At 33.5% G+C, this 17,702-nt stretch overlaps 1 protein-coding gene across 1 annotated transcript in view; it reads right to left on the bottom strand.

The window, feature by feature from the left end:
• Positions 1–17,702, bottom strand: part of DNAJC1 (DnaJ (Hsp40) homolog, subfamily C, member 1) — a 175,213-nt gene that overhangs the window by 56,383 nt on the left and 101,128 nt on the right. The window contains exons 5-9 of the mRNA XM_010562781.1: positions 16,861–16,985; positions 15,995–16,041; positions 9,351–9,516; positions 8,360–8,457; positions 7,206–7,299 (exon numbers count right to left, since the gene is read on the bottom strand). Coding sequence (XP_010561083.1) covers positions 7,206–7,299; positions 8,360–8,457; positions 9,351–9,516; positions 15,995–16,041; positions 16,861–16,985 — 530 coding nt within the window. The remainder of the gene's footprint in view (positions 1–7,205; positions 7,300–8,359; positions 8,458–9,350; positions 9,517–15,994; positions 16,042–16,860; positions 16,986–17,702) is intronic.

A 17,702-nucleotide genomic window follows, 5' to 3' on the forward strand; every position in this document is an offset into this window, starting at 1 on the left:
CTATGCATTTTCAAGCATATTCAGTTTTGGTAGTAGGAGTATATCAAAACAGATTTATGTTCAGATTTTTTACTTTTCCAAAGCGATAAATTTAAGCAGTCATTTTGCTTCAATACAAACATTTTAGGGCCCTGAAAACACTGGCAATATAGACACAGCCTCTTCCAATCTACTGCTCCTTCCCCAAGATTCAGTAATGATTTTTCTTTTAGAGGATCTTTCCCCAAACAACTGAAAATATGTGCAACATCAAAATTTCATACCTGATGTATACTTCACCTTCAATAGGTAATAAACATAAGGAAAACAACATTTTTGTCCTTCAGGGAGTAGAAAGGCACAGAGGAAAGACACACAAATACACAGCTTGGAACTGTTCTAAGTAAAAGCTCCAGCTTACCTAATCAGAAATACTTTGTTCTCATTTGCAGGAGTTTGAGAGGTTTTCAAAAAAGAACATGAACACAAATATATTACTTTTCTTCACCATTAAAGCAGCAACATGCTTGTAGTTAAGCAAAAAGAATAATGAAGAGGGCTAATATATACTCATTTATTATATATGATTTTAAATATACACTTTCCAAAAAGGAACAGAATGAAGTGTATTAGAAATGCAAAATCCTGCTATTAGTATTTCTAAATTATATTTCAACTGCCACGTATAGGATATTCCTGTGATTACCCTCATATTTAACCAAAAATTTCAAAGTGTTGCAGAAAAAAAAAAAAAAAAAAAAATCAACAAACACTTATTTAACATAATTTCAATATTTTAACCACAAATAAGAACCATGAATACTGAAAAATTCTTGTATTTCAGTTCCTCGTTATATCAGTATTGTCTCGTGTCAATAAATTTGAGGTTGCCAAGTCAAAGCTGAAGTTGAGTTATGCAGAAGTACAGAAAGTCCTGATCCTGGACTTTTAAGGGTTTTTTTTTTTTTCTTTGTTTGTTTGGGGGTCTGGGATATTGGTTGGGGGTTGGGGGGGGTGTTTTTTTATTTTGTTTGCTATTTTTAAATCAACGGATACAGTATTTATTCAAATTGTACTAATTCTGTAACTAAAAATTTCAGTTTTGAGTAAGACTCAGTCACCCCGGCCTCTCCTTGACTTTTGGGGAGGGTGGTAAGGTTTTGCATGTTTGTTTGCTTTGTGGGTTTTTTTTTTTCCCCTCCAGTTAATCTTCCTGGCTTTCTGGTCTACCTTAGAAAGACTAGAGATTAGGAGAAATCAGGCAATAATTGGAAACAACTTGTTATATTAGCCATATGTGAATTTTCATTCCAGATTTTGTGACATAATCAGCTTCACATTTTAGTGACCTGGGTGAGGGACTGATACAAACAAAATGCATCCCCCTCAGAATTTACAGTTAACTGGAAACTTTCCTACAAGCATACTTAAGATCAGTATACTGAAATAATTTTCTTTGCATTAATTCTTATTAAATCAATCTACAGACTTAAAGAGAAATTTTTGTATGAAGGTCCTGAACTAATTTTTTGTCTTTTTGACTACAGTGTTTTTGTACCATTTGTACAAAAAAAAAAAGAGAGAAAAAGAAGTCAAATTAAAATTACTGCAACATCTGACCTTCAATTTGCTATTTCTACTCAACAAAAATGCCAGCCATTATACCACAGCAAAAACACTCTTTTGATGGGTTTAAAAACTAGTAATATGGTAAGACATAATGTTAAAAAAAAAGTTAAACATTATGACTGATAATTCTCTTTGGCATTTTTACATGTTTACTCAAGGGCAAACTGATAAATAAATAGGAATTGCATTACTTCCTCCTTTATAAACAGATAATCACGCTTTGACCTTGGAATAATACCAAGTGTGGCCAGGCTCTTCAGCTGTGTATAGCCTGTGGGCAGTTGAAGCATAGCTCCCAAGCCTCGGAGGCACCAGGTGACTGACCAGCAGCAGGCTGTGCTACTGCAGTATCTGCTGGGTATTCCACATCCACAGTGGTGAAACAAAGGCAGACAGAAGGGAGAACTGAGGCCAATGCTGCAAGGCCTCCCCGGGACCCATTCACACCCCATAAGACCTCATACCACAACAGAACAGTATCATTAATTGAGAGCCAGTATCGCCTCCTACACATGAGCTACTCTTGGAGCTACACTCCTCTAACGTGTGTGCTGGGATATGCAGGCATACAGTAAGTGATTTGAAGGAGCTGAACAAAATTGGCTGCCACAGAACAGCAGGCAATTAAAGGCAAATTTCTTCCATGTCTTACGTTTACTTAAAACTTTTACTATGCAGCAAAGCCCATTTTGTCTCCAGAGCCTCAGATGGTACCCTGTTAGACACAAATTATTTTTGCTCACTTGTATACACCCAGAATACTTGTTTTACCGTCCACTCTCCTCTGACCTGCTTCTAAGCTTCTAATTGACCTCAGGGTCAAGAGCTTCATCCCTACTTTGGTTCTCCCAACAGCTGCAAAATAGCAAGAAACAGAGCAAATGGGTAATCACTCGTGCCACACATCCTGCAATTGCTCGCTCCCCACAACTTATATCAACATCGGTGCTGTACAGTAAGTCAGAACACGTCAAAACCCTGTAAAGCTGGGAATTAAGGAGATATTTAACCTTACTGACCTGAATAAATCCCTTAAAAAAAAAAAGCCAAACTCTTTTTAAGGCATATGTTATTAAATGCAATAAATTTTATTTTAATCTCACATGATGATTTTATATAAAGTCATATGTGAAGACAAAAATAACCCACATAAATGTTTGCTGACCTAATCAAATCTTGCTTAAAAGCTAACTTTGCCAAAGGAGATGCCCTGCTGGCAAAGCCTCTTCAGTTTAATGACACATTGCCAATCCGTTTACGGCCAAAGCTGAACCATCTCTAAACAGGTGTTGAAATGTAATCATGGATTAAAAGAAAACCTGAGGAAAAAATGCCAAGAAATTAAACACCTCTGGGTCACTAGTTTGAATCTATTCCAGGCTACTAAATCAGCTACAGTAATTACCATCTGGTAGTCTACATAAAAATAAATTACTGGCCTTTTTGTTTTAATTCACTTCGTGCTACACAAAGGTCTTTATAAAGAAAAGTTTCAATTGTAATTGAAAGCTTTGTTGATAATCTCACTAGGTTATATCCAGTGCAACGACGTATTGAGCTTGAACTGCCTTCTCATTACTGGCAAGCCACCAGAAGTTCTTCCAACAGTTCACTGCTGGGGTGTATGCACTACACCTACACTACTATAGATACAAGATAATAGGAAACTTTATTTTCTTAACAAGAATCCATTTCTGTCTGAAACAAACAAAAATGCTTTCTGCTTCATTACCCTCAGGACAACAGCAGGCTTATAATTTAACTAATAAAATTTCCTAGCACTGACTGGCATTAATGAAATTGGTGTAAAAATAAAGACATTCATTGCTAAGCTTCACCACATCAAGGTGGAAGAAAAGTAGTTGATGGGAATACTAACGAACACTCCTATCTTCAGTTTTCTGAAGGAAATATTTTGTGAAGAATAATTAACATATTTAAGACAGACCACTTTTCTGAAGTTATATGTCTGCACATCCAAAGAAAAAACTCTAGTCAGCTGCTTTGGGAATAAACTGCAATTTACATATGACTGTTCTCCCACAAAAGAAAAGTACACTTAACGCAACTGTCTATTCTGTATTACATTCACCATTTCAACTGAAATTCTTGCACACTATATTTAGCTGGTTTATTTCTTTGTAAGAACAATTTTCAGTTCCAATAAGCGTTTTAATGGAGTTTTGTTTCCTTTTTTTCCCCCTTTTTCTTTTATTTATTTTTTTAAATATATAGCCTTCTTCCAGGTCATTCTCATGAAAGAGTAAACTATAAATGACCTTAGAAAGAATTTGCATTTTTTTTCTTGAGCCTACATTATAAGAATTAAGCTTGGTAATAGTCAATGTAATTTACATTCCACTTAATGTTTCTTTCACACCACAGATATTTGATTTATGATACATTTTATTTATTCTTTTCCTTTCACTTCTTCAAACAAGTGTAAAGATGCTGTTTTCACCCCCAAATTTAACTAAACTAAATGCATGGATATAAGGACCTATGTAGTCTCTCTCAAAATACAATTGTCAACAGTTTAAAAAAAAATAATCATTTTTTAGTTTCTCTCATCCTTCTCTCACCCATTTTTCTTCCAGTTTCTTGACATAAAATGCAGACTACAATAAAATGGCATAGGCCATCACAAGGGCATGCAAACAAAGCATTCTTCTTCAGTAAAGGCCCACCTTAATTATTTTAAGTGCCTCCTTCTGAAATCTGACATTTTGAAGGAGGAGGGGAAGTAGGAGAAAGACACTCAATTGGATAAATGAGAGCCAGGCATGGGCAGAAGCTCAGCAACCAAATCCTCAGACAGAGCTGTTGTAAGTGGAATATTCACATTAACTAATGGGAGGAGAGATGGATGCTAGGTCTTTCCTTTTAGGAATCAATACAAGAACTGGCAAAAAGTTTAAATTGAACTCTCCTTGTGGTTTTTGTTTTGTTGGGATTTTTTGTTGTTGTTGGTGGTTTGTTTTTGTGTTTGTTGTTTCTTGTTTTGTTTGTTTTTTTAATAAAGTTTCCTTTGAGGAAGAACTTGTGTACACAGGCATGTGGTTTTGTTTCCTTAATTTGAGGAAGCAGTTCAGCTATTTCACTGACAGGGCTTTGAAAAACTCAGTGGCAGAAGCAACGTTTAATTAAAAGTATTGCTAACTCTTACCCTTTTCTGTCGCAAATGGGGTTCATTTAAATATGGATGCATTTTTAGAAGTTAATCTACAATTGCATTAGTTGCAGATGAATGACAGCCAACTTTGAAAATAATTTGTTGGCTCTTAAATGACTGAAGAAATCATTTAGATTAACTCAATAAACAACTAAAATCTGTAGCAGCCATCCTTATGTCAACCACTGTAACACCTTGTTAATTAATTTGCATGTGTAACTAGTACAAATAACACTACTCTGTATCTGTAGGAGTCTTATCTTCTAGATAAGCTGCCCTAGTGATTCTGCTTATACTAGAAGCCTGAAATACTCTGAAATCTCAAGCCTATGTTAGTGTATTACTGAAGAGAAAAGCACTTATATTCAAAACAGGATCTCTGTACCAGGGTATAATCATATAAGTAAAGCTACTTTTTTTGCCATATGTTGATAATTGCAATTAAGGCAGAACTTGCTAAAACTTTAAATATAACTCAAAAAGAGGCCAGAGGTGTCTCTGTCCAGCTAGCTACAATATACAAGGTACCTTTTGCACTATCATTTCAGAAAACATCTCCAACGTGAGGTCACTGCTGCTCTTATGCTCTTCAGAAGAGGTAATAATACTTCTTTAAGTATTGTTAAATAATAAGCTACAGTAATTTATTTCAGTATACCTGAAATCATGAATATTCCTAATAGTGAAGATTACTTATATTTTATTGCATTTTAACTTACATAATTGGTAAGTCATCTTAAACAACAACAAAACAAACCCTGGAGTTAAGCAGTAGTGTAATTTAAGTACGGGGCAATTTACTCTAGAACCTCATCTCTTCGCTCCTCCTTGTTCCAAAGCCTTCCTGCTCTGAATTCCTCTACATCATGCTTCCCCTGCCACCAAATCCCCACTTGCTGGTCTCCAACTTTCCACTAGTTATTGGATAGCTTTTTTTCCCACTACCATTAATTTAATGGATTTAAAATCCACCACAAGAGGTATTGGTTATGTGTCTACAAAGCACAAAACATCACTTCTGTTGTATTCATCTTTTCTGCCTATTCTGGCAGACATAGGAGCTGCTTTTTCAACAGCAAATCTGAAACCTGTTATACTGACTTCTTAACAGACTATCTTAGAATCACAAAAATGAGAAAATGACAGCTTAGAAAGATTTTTCATTAATCTTACTATATTCTGTAATATTTTGAATATTTTGCAATTAAGGCAAAAAGGAAAGTACTATAATTATTAAGAAAGCTTCAAAAATGCAGCAACAGCAATTGCTGAACTTAATTCTTTTCCATCTGACTCACCTCAGTGAGGGATGAACATCAAAGCTTAATTTGGATACAACAGTTGACTTAATTAGCATCATCATTTTTGCTTTAAAAACTTGCAGAAAGAGAGGTTTCTTTATTAAAATAGCCACACAGTTCTGATGAAACTTTTAAAAGAGGAAGAGATATTAACTTTTGCATCTCTTTGTAGGAAAAGTTAAAGGCTATAAAAACAGATGCCGAAAGACCAGACTTTATTGCATTTATAACTTTTACAAGCTTTTTGCTAACAGCAAATTATATGCTTTTTCCCACTTGAACACAGACAGAAATTGAACATTGATGCCATTTATACTATCTACACTTCAGAATTAATACTCAATATTTTGGTAGACCAAAGTAAAATCCACCTTGCATTCCCTGATCCATATTCATTAGCAGTGACAAGGGTATTAAAAACAAATGGGTGTATTCAAAGGAAATTAAAAGAAAGACCATGTGATATTAAAAAAGTTATTCTGGTAACTCATCTGACAATACTTACACTGGCTGAATATCAGCTAAATTTTACGGTTTATAGTATTGGATTAAAAAACCCACAACTGTGGGCAAGTCTGCCACATTTATGTTTATCAGTTACAAACATACCTTTTTTACTTTACCTTAGTCATTTCAGGTATCAATTTATATCATTATCCAGTGACTAAAAAAAAGCTTACCTAATCAGAAAAAGTAATTTCACTGTTCCCCCAAATGTAAATGACATTAATATTTGCTATGAAAACATAGATTTGCCTATTTGAGATAAAAATACTTTTGTTAACAGATCGCTTGAAAGACATTGCTATTCCTGATTAGATGGATATATATCACCCCTCTCCCATCATTTATACTTGTAGTTTTGCCTAACAGGAAGTGGTGCTGAATTACTTAGCACATTAAGATTAATATCCATCTAAAATATATTCGTATTTTGATGAACTTATGATATTAAATTTGTCTCCAAAGAGTAATTTTTTATATATATATACACACACACACACAGAGTGTGTGCTTGAGCCAAAAAATTCCTAAGAACAAGTGCTATACATCCGATTATGCATAACAACATGATCAAGAAAAATAAAGTGATATAACTTATAACTTAAAATCATTACTATTACCTGGAATAGCCGAGGTAAAGCTTTCACAGTGAGACAGAACCATATTCCCAACTTGCATGGAAGTAAGTCATGCCACTGTGGTTTGTCCAGTACTCTGCAGTCAAATAAAATTGTAAGTTTTTCATTACTGCCACATAAAGTCAGAACTTTCCCGTTATCCTTTAAGATGATTAGCACTTGTCAACTCCTATAAAAATGTGTAACTACATAATATTAAAGACAGATTTTGGATATTTAATTCAACATATCTAACAGCTAACTTCTAATAATTGCTGTATTTTAATCTCTTAAAAGGGGCTCTTCTTCAAGAAAATAAATTTCTAAGCCACATAATCACTTCAATTTAAAAAAACCCAACCCCAAAAAACCTCTCAAGCCTCAACCAAGTGTTCACAAGTGCTGACAACCAGATATGAAGACTGTAGCATAAACAAAACAATACATAAAAATTAATGTCATTTGCAGTTCACTGGAGCATTACTCACTGATGTCATCAGGAAAGACGACAGGCAGAATGGTCTCTGATCTCCATCCTGCATTGATCCAGTTCATGCCCCTGCTGTGTGAACTATTTAAACCCTTTATTTCTTTCTATGAATCAATAGAAGAAATGGTGGTATCTTTTGGAGTATCCTGAAAGTCACTATTTCCCTATGTGTTTCTTAACAAACAATGGTGTTAGAAGCCTTTACCAACACACTTGTTCTTAAGTTAATCAGATAAAAAGCATTAAATCAGACAAGCATTAAAACCCCATTAAAACTCCCTGCTTGGTATGGTAATAAACTAAAGCTTAAATAAACTGAAATTTGTTAATTGTAATCAAAGGCAAAAATCTTCAAAGATGGAAAAAGTTGTAAAATCTTCTAAAATCAACTTGCAGAAATAGTACCCTTCTATAAGCCAGATACCATTAATTCAGCCTTAATCTTTCAATTATTGTTGATCTGCTGAATGAACACCACGCATTTATTTACAAATGAAAACCTGAAAATACATCTACACAGACACACTTGATATCAGCAATGGCTGTTACTACAAATACAGTTATTTTTCTCATAAAATATTTCAGAGAGGCAAGGAGAGTATGATAAACTAAACCACTAGCTGATACAATGTTTTAAAATGCAGAAAACAAGAGAGTTCCTTCCCACCTTTCATTTTTGTCTAGAGCAGCAAGTTTGGCTTCATCTGTACTCCTGCCGCCTGTTTTTTTCTTCTTCTCCCTCTTTTTTCTGCTAAGCAGTTCATCCTTGATGTAGAAAGAACTACGGTTACAGGTTATCATTAACATGTAAACCACAAATGTTACTGGGACTCTTCTGTGAAGGGTAAACAGTAGAGTAGCATTTATGCAAATGTATCTAGGGGTCCTACATGATTAAGTAAAATGATCTATCTTAACAATAACTGTTGCCATGGTATCCAGTCTTTAAACACACATGAAGTCCAGTTCTGTCACTCATGTGTATCTCCATAGCAATCAAAGTTTTCTAAGAGGAGAAAGCATTCAACTTGCCTCCTTTCTCATTCATCAACTTCAATAATGCAGTGGAAAATAAAAAAAGTAAATAGATGCTAATGTATGAATATTTTTCAAATTGTGCTTAGGTTTTTTCCTAGTCTACTAAGTGCAACAAATTTTTATATGACAAAAAATAAAAAAAAAAAACCAAAACATGGTTTATGCTGCTTACCAACGCCTATCCTGTTAACAAAAACCAAACCAAAAAAAGCATTTAGCTAAGAACAAAGGCAAAGCCAGTATGACTTTTAAATGAATAAAACCTGATTATTTTTAAACAACATTTAGGAAAACCATAGACATAACTACAGTAGCATATGATTCTGCACTAATAGATGATAGAAGAGTTTTTACTCCTCTTCTTCCTTCCAGTTAAAAACCAAAGAACCATCTCCTGCTATTTATTACCAATTCTAGAAAAATTAGGTTTTAGATTACTATTTCTGATATGTTGAATATCTCACTCTATAATTATCACCATTTTAAATACAATCCTTTTAAAATATGAAAAATCCAAATTCAAAACAGGGGAACTGGTACAGATCCTTATAATATGCAAATTTCTGCAGGAAATTCAATACTAATAATTGAAGCAAGTTTGATTTATTACCAATACTTACCAGCTGTTTTTCCAGGTAGATTGACCAAACCACAGCATAATGACCCACTGTGAGTATAATGAACAAGAGTAATGCCAGCTCAGCATTGCTCATTTTTCTCACCCGCCTGTAGTAGAATACAGGCTGTCGCCAATCTGGTAGTCCATTGATCAGAATATCATCATACCTACAGTAGCAAATATAACAGGCTTTCATGGACAGCTAAAAATGAAATAAGCCAAACCATCCAATTATAAAACAAAACAAATTATAATCCACAGACTGCTTGAATAATAAACACACAAAAGATCATTTAGTAATTTTTTTTTTTTTAATAGAGCAATGCCTTGTTTTGTCAGCTGCTAGGCTTGCATCTGGAAACAAACAGAATCCAGAACCAAACGCTTGGGAAATGTATCTAGTCTTTTGCAAGAGAGGGGGGGAAAAAAAAAAAAAAAAAAGAAATTTGATTCCCCCCCCACCCCCCCCTCCCCCCCCCCCCCCCCCCCCGCCCCACTTCATTCACTGCTGAAATAACAGACTTCTAGAAACGTATATGTGTTCTACCTGCCTAGTAATCAGTGGGCAGGTCTCCATGATAGAAGTAAATAACAAACAACAAACTACTAAATAAGTAGCAAAGAACAAAAGTCTCAAACAATAGAAATCTTTTTTTCTTTACAAATTAAAAGCACAAGTGTTGGGGGAGGGGAGAGGTATTTTTGCTTTTGTTTTGTCCTTTAGTAGCACAATATCCATTAGGTAAAAACGCTGCCAGACTTAAATTCATACCTGACACAGAATGGATGTTAAGTTAAAGGCTTGATTTTGATGTTAGAAAACCAAATTCACCACAGCTAGACAATTCTGATTTTCTATTTGAAAAGCTGTCTCCAAAATCAATCTGTTTTAAAACTGTTTAATTTTTACTAACACTACTAACTATACAGAAACAATTTAATGACAATTTGACAGTTTTTCTTCACACAAATGTCTTGAAATTTCTTAGTATGTCTGGGTTCTTTTATTTACAGTATGTTATCATCAACTTCAAAATAAACAAACCACAAACGTGCAAAACAGATTTTTCTATTTGTTAACTTTTCAGAGTAAAGTTTCAAACAAAAATCTCTACAGTAAACTCAAAAACCTGTATGTTCAAGATGCACAACCTGTTAATCTTAAATTGAACACAACTCATTACACATTCTAATCACACCATTTCCAGAATTAAATCTGCACTGAAAGGCCTAATTTGGTGCAACACATTGACCAAAATATTTTAATTAAAAATATTCTGAGTTAGTCGCAGGCCTAATTACAGGAATAGAAATAGGGCCTATATTGTCATGCAGGTCAGTAGAACTCAGTAGTAGGTTTTTCTCAAGTAAATTGACCAATCCAGGAATAATAGCGCAGCTGCTAAACTGCCAGTCTTGACATGTAAATCAATTTAAATGCAACAACTGCACTAGCTACTTTGATAGTTATTAAATTGATACCTTGGAGATGTACTAAAAAAAATTTCCACAAGCAAATTCATTTTTTTTTTAAGCAGAAAGAGGCAATGTTTTTCAATTAAAAAAAAATATACTTTAATTCAGCACATCTAGAAAAGCTGACTTCTGATAAAACATTTGTTCAAGTTGGCACTATTACTTCCGTACAAAAGATTTAACACTTCAGGATTCTGCAGTGTTCTCAATGCTACCAGAAGTAAAATTCATATTACAAGATTCTATCTTCCATGACAATTATGAGAATACTAAGATTAATATCCATTATTGTAAAATTTGAAGTAATAACTTTTTCCCTTTCCCAGTAAGTCAGAACAAATTAACTACTAATGCCTTAACACAAACTCTGTTCAGAAAAATTGCTTAAGGTGTTACTTCAAAATAAAAACTTCTACTTTTTGTTTAAGAAATAAGTAGAAGTTTTAGCATTTAAAAAATAATGCATCTGCTAAACATTTTATTGTTAGAATACAAGAAAATATTTTAGAAACAAAATAATTTAAAAGAAAATTTGATAACATTTCACAAAAGGTGCTCTTCCTTTGAAAGCCTCAGAGACATATGTGTAGAATCAAGAAAGAATTTTTTTTAATACTACTATAAATTTATTAAGCATTTGACTTTCTTACACACTAAGGCTTCTTAATTGATTTATTTAAAATGTGGCTCCTGATTAAATAAGGTCCATATATGCTAATGGTAATAACATAGTAATATGTAAAACAAGATTGCAAACTAACATTTGGCAACCGTGTTCTATTATACATTATCTGTTAAGAAAAAATAAATTAAGACAGCAGAGTCTCTTGCATTAAACACTTTAAACAGCACTCTGTATTTACTAGGCTATGTCCGCTGTTCTGAACAACAGTCTCCAAGGATTAAGTCTCAGAATCAATGCTCTATTGATTTTACTATCAATGAGCATTATGACTCACACGACTGGCCATTTTAAGGGAAGATAGCTTCTATTATAACCCACTTTTTAGAATATATACTGTTAAAAGATAGATCACTGCTTTCAATAGTAATTAAGCTCTGTATTTGAAAAATAAAGATATCAATGTTTTTTAGGTTTTCAACTGGAAAATGATCCTACTGAAACTCAGAAGCTTCCCATAATTTTTAAATCTTAATTCCCAAATTTAGGATGTGGTTTAATTAAAAGCAAATTTCTCATTAAAGAATTTCTTTATAGAAACCTGTATTAACTATGAAAGACAGTTCATCCATGTGCATCAAGAACTACATTCAAAATTTAATTACAAAGCATTCTTCTTTTGGCAACCTATATTAATTGTTACCCTATGTAAGCAAAAAAAAAAATCAAGCTGAAAAAGGAAAAATACATCTGCAGTATTTTTTCCTCAGACATATGTACACAGAATGCACCAAGTCTTTGACATATGAGTATGCCTGCCAGTTGTATCTGCAATGTAGCAGTCAGCAAGCTAAAAAACCCCAAAGCACCCGTACAGAAACAAAAAGACAAAAAAAATCACCATTTATAACTTAAGTTGAATCTTTACTTTAAAACGCAAGATTCTATGCAAGACTTGTTAGTCTTGTACTAACAAATAACCAATTGCAAGATTACTAAAATTTCATTCTTCTGTAAAGTTTCATGAAATAAGTTTTTGGAGCTTTGTAGAATCAACTACATTGCAAGAAAAAAAAATATCCATTAACTGTAGTAGCTAATTACAGTATCATCTATTTTAATATAATTTCCATTTAAAAGAGCTATTGCATTTCATATTTCAAATAATTTCAGAGATCTGATATAGTGTATATACTATAACCTTGAATTAATGAGGTCTATTCTAAACTACGGGAAGACTGCACTGGCATTTTTTATTTTGGGGTCTTTTTTCCTCAAGCTGTCAAAGACATCCAGTGCAACGTCAGCCAGAACAATTTATACCTATGAATACAGACATTTAATTATAATGAGAGCCAAGATAAACACCTTTCTTACTCTAAACAAGTATATCTTGATTCCTTTGCAAATGCTTCCTGTAATCAAGCCCATATTGTTATAGAGGATAGGCCTGGTAGGTAAAAAAGGCTCCTTAAAATGGTAACAAACAATGAAATTAAAATCTATTATTTTTGCCTAATTACAATTAATAGAAATGCCTAAAACTATCTACTTTTTCATAAATTAAAAATAATCAAAGGCTAATAAAGTTTATCATCATCAAGCTGATTTACCAATAAATGCCCTAAAGTGTATTTCAGAAAATGCACCTATCTCTACATACCCTAAAGATAAACTTTTCTGTAGAATTTCACACACTCTGCAGTGTGTATACAAAACATAAAATATGTTCTGCTCCATGTATGTTTAATTTAATGTTAAACACTGCTACATTAAACAATGCTGCATGTATGTTTAATGTTAGACTATCAGAATGTTTTGATTATGTATTAGTGTGGAAAAGAAAAGTACTAACATAGTAAGATTACTATATTCTGCAGTAGTACTAATAATATTAGTATACTTCACTAGCAACTATATAATTTTCTCAAAAAAGAAAATCACATTTTAATTGTAAAGCCCCGTATTATAATTGTCAGTAGAGGAACTATACTATTTTAGGAAAGGCTTCTGCTATCAGATAAAGTAAAAATTCACTGATAAATATGAAAATATAGAAGCTTTAGAAAAGCAGTTACATATAGCTGGCCAACAGATCTGCCTTTTTAGAATGCTCTTTCTGCACACGCACACAAACAATTAACACCTCTGACATTCACCAAGACATGGAGGAAGGGTGTAATTAGACCCAGTTTTATTGTTTCAAAATGAGTTAATCACTCACTTATACAGTGCAGGACCTTGTTCCTGCCTTTACCAGTTCCACTCTCTGTACGCATCCCAGAACCAATGCCGGATTACATCACTTTTGAGATGAACAGTAAGAAGCAGGTACGACTGACTTCACTGTACAGAAGCGGAAGCCTGCAGCTCACGTCTCGATGTTGTGTAATCCCATGCTTCAAACCACTTAGGCATCCAGTTGTGAAAGGATTCCCAGCTAAACTGCCAGAATTACTCACCAACTAATTTGTAAGAAATGAAACTAATTTCCATCTCATCCCATCAGGTCTTTGAGTTACATCAGAAATAAAAACTACCATACTGCCGTGGGAGGTGAAATCTGGCAGAAAGCCTTGTTACAGCAGACCCAAATAAGTATCTCTGGAATCAGGATAAAACTGAGTTGATAAGCCCTGAGAGACAAAGGGTGCAGCATAGTTTCTCCCCAGTGCATGCACATAACAGTAAACTTTGAGCCTCTTCCACTAGGTCCATCACCTCACTCAACACATAGCCAAATATCAACATCTAAAGTAGGAAGATCCCAAAAAGTGACGACTCTCCCCCTTCCTTTGCCATATGGTTGCAAGAAACCCATGAGTTACCTTACAACAGAAAAAATACTACAGGGGGAGCCGCTCCTAGCACACTTACTTAAGACTTGTTTTAAAGACAATGCCTTACAGGATACAGGACAGACCACCCTCCATTTACAAGCTCAACTGAGAGTTTATCATTAGATTGTGTAATAAATCTGATGAATAAAGGTTTTCTCAAAGCAATGAGGCCATATATGTCTGCTACTCTACATGTTATTTCTAAACTCTGCATATTATTTCCAGAAAATTCTCTGAAGGTAAACACTATTTAACCCACTACATTTATATTTAATCAACTGTAGAAGCAATATCAACCACATTGTGCAAGAAAAATACAACATTGTCTATGTACAAAATAAGTTATTGACAATGAAATCAATCTAAGCTAGAACTATCTACTGCTGCTTTAAGTTCTCATTTGTAATCACTATGCTGCACTAATTAACAATATTCTTACAAACAAGTTGAGTAAGTTAGTCACATTCATAATGTATACAAGGCTTAAAACCAATTTTTACAAGCTACTGCACCATTGTTCCATGCAAAAAGCTGCTATTACAGCTGCAAGGAAATTCCTAGAAGTTCTATGCTGCAACTAAAGTTCCAAAGAGGCAATATCACAAACTATATGTAAACAACATTATAAACAAAAAGGTGGTGAAATTTTGGGGATAACTCACTTTTCAAGTGGTCTGAAACCACTTAACTAACAGGGTTTTTTTAACCTTCCCTTGACTAGAACTTCACAATGAAAAACTCTTGTGAGACATGAAATAAAAAAAAAAATTAAATATAAATTTCCAAAAGTACTTCTATGAAGTACATTTTCATGACACTTCAAGAGAGGATTATCAAAAAGTAGATAATCTGTACTATAAAACCTGGACTCCTGCCAAGACATCTACAAAGCCAAAAACACTTCAAGAAATGTCTTTGTGAAGCCCTGTTTAAAGACTTGTAAGCCAAAAGATGATTTACTAAAACTTCAACCCCAACACAAAACTCTTTCAGTGCCCCAGTTTTCCTGATAATCATTAGTTTAAATGGTCATCTGCTTAAAAGGAAAAAAAAAAAAAAAAAAAAAAAAAAAAACAACAAAAAAACATTCAAAATAGTCTTCCAGAAAGCAAATCAGCCCCAGGTTTTCAGTTCTTAATCCTATCCACTTCAGTTACTGCTGGACCTGCTCCTGAACCAGCAAGGACAGCTATCATTTATTAAAAAAAAATTATGCTATGTTTATCAAAGTTTACAGTATAGATATACATCTGAAAGAAAAACAATGAACTAAACAACAGAAAACAATGTTGAAGACGACACACACTGGAAATTATCCCTAAATATCATGTAACAAGCCTTTTATTGATATCGTGAGATACAACTGACAGTTGAATCAGTGACCTACATTTTCAACCACAGCTTTAATAAAACAAGCAATGATAATTGACACAACTCAATAAAAAGTGATATATTGTTAAGTGTTAAAAAAATTGCTCCAACTAACAGCTAGCTTTTAAAGTTCTTTCAAATACTAGTTTTAAAGGAGAGTAACCAGCATATCACACAAAAACACACACCAGCTTCCCCTTTAATACACATACAATCTTTAATTAAACAGCTACATAGGAATTACAAACTTAAATTATGCAAAAAATCATCTGAAGAGTTACAGTTAAGTCAAACAGGACTTCAACATGCTTTAAGAACCTTTGCAAATTAACTCACCTCTGCCTCCTTTCTTCATCCTTTAAAACTTCATAGATAGCCACCAACTAAAACAAAAACAGAAAAAGGAAAAAACACACGAAAGAGTTTACTTTAGCATTGAGTTTATAAAGTTTGAATAGTAGTATCATATTTTACATTTGCCAACTAATGACCTTTGCTAGTTTTCACTTTCCCCTACAACACTAAGAAGCAAACTCAGTATGTAAGAGAAACAGTGACATATTCATATACAAAGTTTCATAAGATACACAAACAAGCAACTCCTACAAAAGACTTTTCTTCCCCTCCTCACATCTGTCAAACTAAGTCTTGTCTCAGCTACACCTTAAAAAAAAAAAGGTATCATTTGTTTCATCCTAAAGATCTTACTGAAATTAAGTAGCCTGTATTTAGTCATCAGAAGTATATTTTTAAAGGTAGAGCTAATTAAAACAGTTGCGGTTTCACTCTGTAAAGATTCAAAAGGTGAAAAGTCAAAAACGAAAATTAATTATTTTCATTAAATTATGCCTACATATGACTTGCATTGAGAACTGAACAGAAATTTTCCCTATTGCTTTTGAAAAGGGTATTTATAAACAGTCTTACCTAAAGTGCAAACTGTATTTTCCTCCTCAGAGTGCAAGTCTAAGTATTATCTTCAAATTATTTTTAATAGACAGGTAAATACTAAATCTGAGTTATTCAACAAGTTAATTCAAAAAACGTGTACTTGTTTTTAATCTAGCTACATCAGGAAAAATGTAATTCAGTGTTCAACTTAGTAATTTCAAAGGTATACCATTGCTCTTACTAAAATGACATAATCATAAAAAATTCTGATTCTATTTTCCCTAGAACTTTTATTGCCATATTACACTTACTTGCCTAAACTGTGTTTCTGCATTTTCATCTTTATTCTTGTCTGGGTGTAAAACCAGTGAAAGCTTTCGATATGCTTTCCGAATATCTGCACCCGAAGCATCCTGAAAAAGGAAAACAAAGCAAACTGTCAGAAACTAATTCCCAGAACTTTGTTAAGATGTGAAGACAGCCAACCAAGTGCAGGAACTAAGGCAACGTAATCTGAGACGTCTAACAACCAAGCCATCCAACTAGCCTAGCCTAAATGCCTGAACAGTCATCCAGTCCAATTCACCTTTCATTTTAACTTCCTTCATTACCATATATCCATTACAATTATATTTGCCAAACTTCCAAACACTTTTTTGCTTAAAAACTAACCCAGGCACCTTCTGCACCATTTAAAAGTTCAAATAAAAACTGAAAATTATTGCATCTGCATATCTTCGCGACAGATGTCATTTCAGCAAATTATCATGCTCAATTTCCCAAACTCAGGACTTGCTATGAACTCTTCCCTTATTAATATTTACATGTAATTCACCACTAATAGGACTTCCATTCAACTTCAGCTTCACCATGTCTGAAGAATTGTATTTTTCTAAAGTAGCTTCAAATTGCAGTCTTGAAGCTGTACTGTAGCACTGACATCAATTTATACCTCCTTAATCATTATAAGAATTGCACATATTTTGGGAGAAAAAAATAAAACTCGGATAGTAAAATGCATCAATGATGTACCAACTCAGCTGCACAATGCACAAATTTCTGAATTAATGACTGCTATTCAGTACATGCTATAAAGATATCCAGAAATGAAAGATTTGAGTTGTATTATAAAGTATATAGGTGTTACACTCAC

Source organism: Haliaeetus leucocephalus, unplaced genomic scaffold (genome assembly GCF_000737465.1).
Source record: "Haliaeetus leucocephalus isolate CR32 unplaced genomic scaffold, Haliaeetus_leucocephalus-4.0 Scaffold0, whole genome shotgun sequence".
Classification (NCBI taxonomy): Eukaryota; Metazoa; Chordata; class Aves; order Accipitriformes; family Accipitridae; genus Haliaeetus; species Haliaeetus leucocephalus.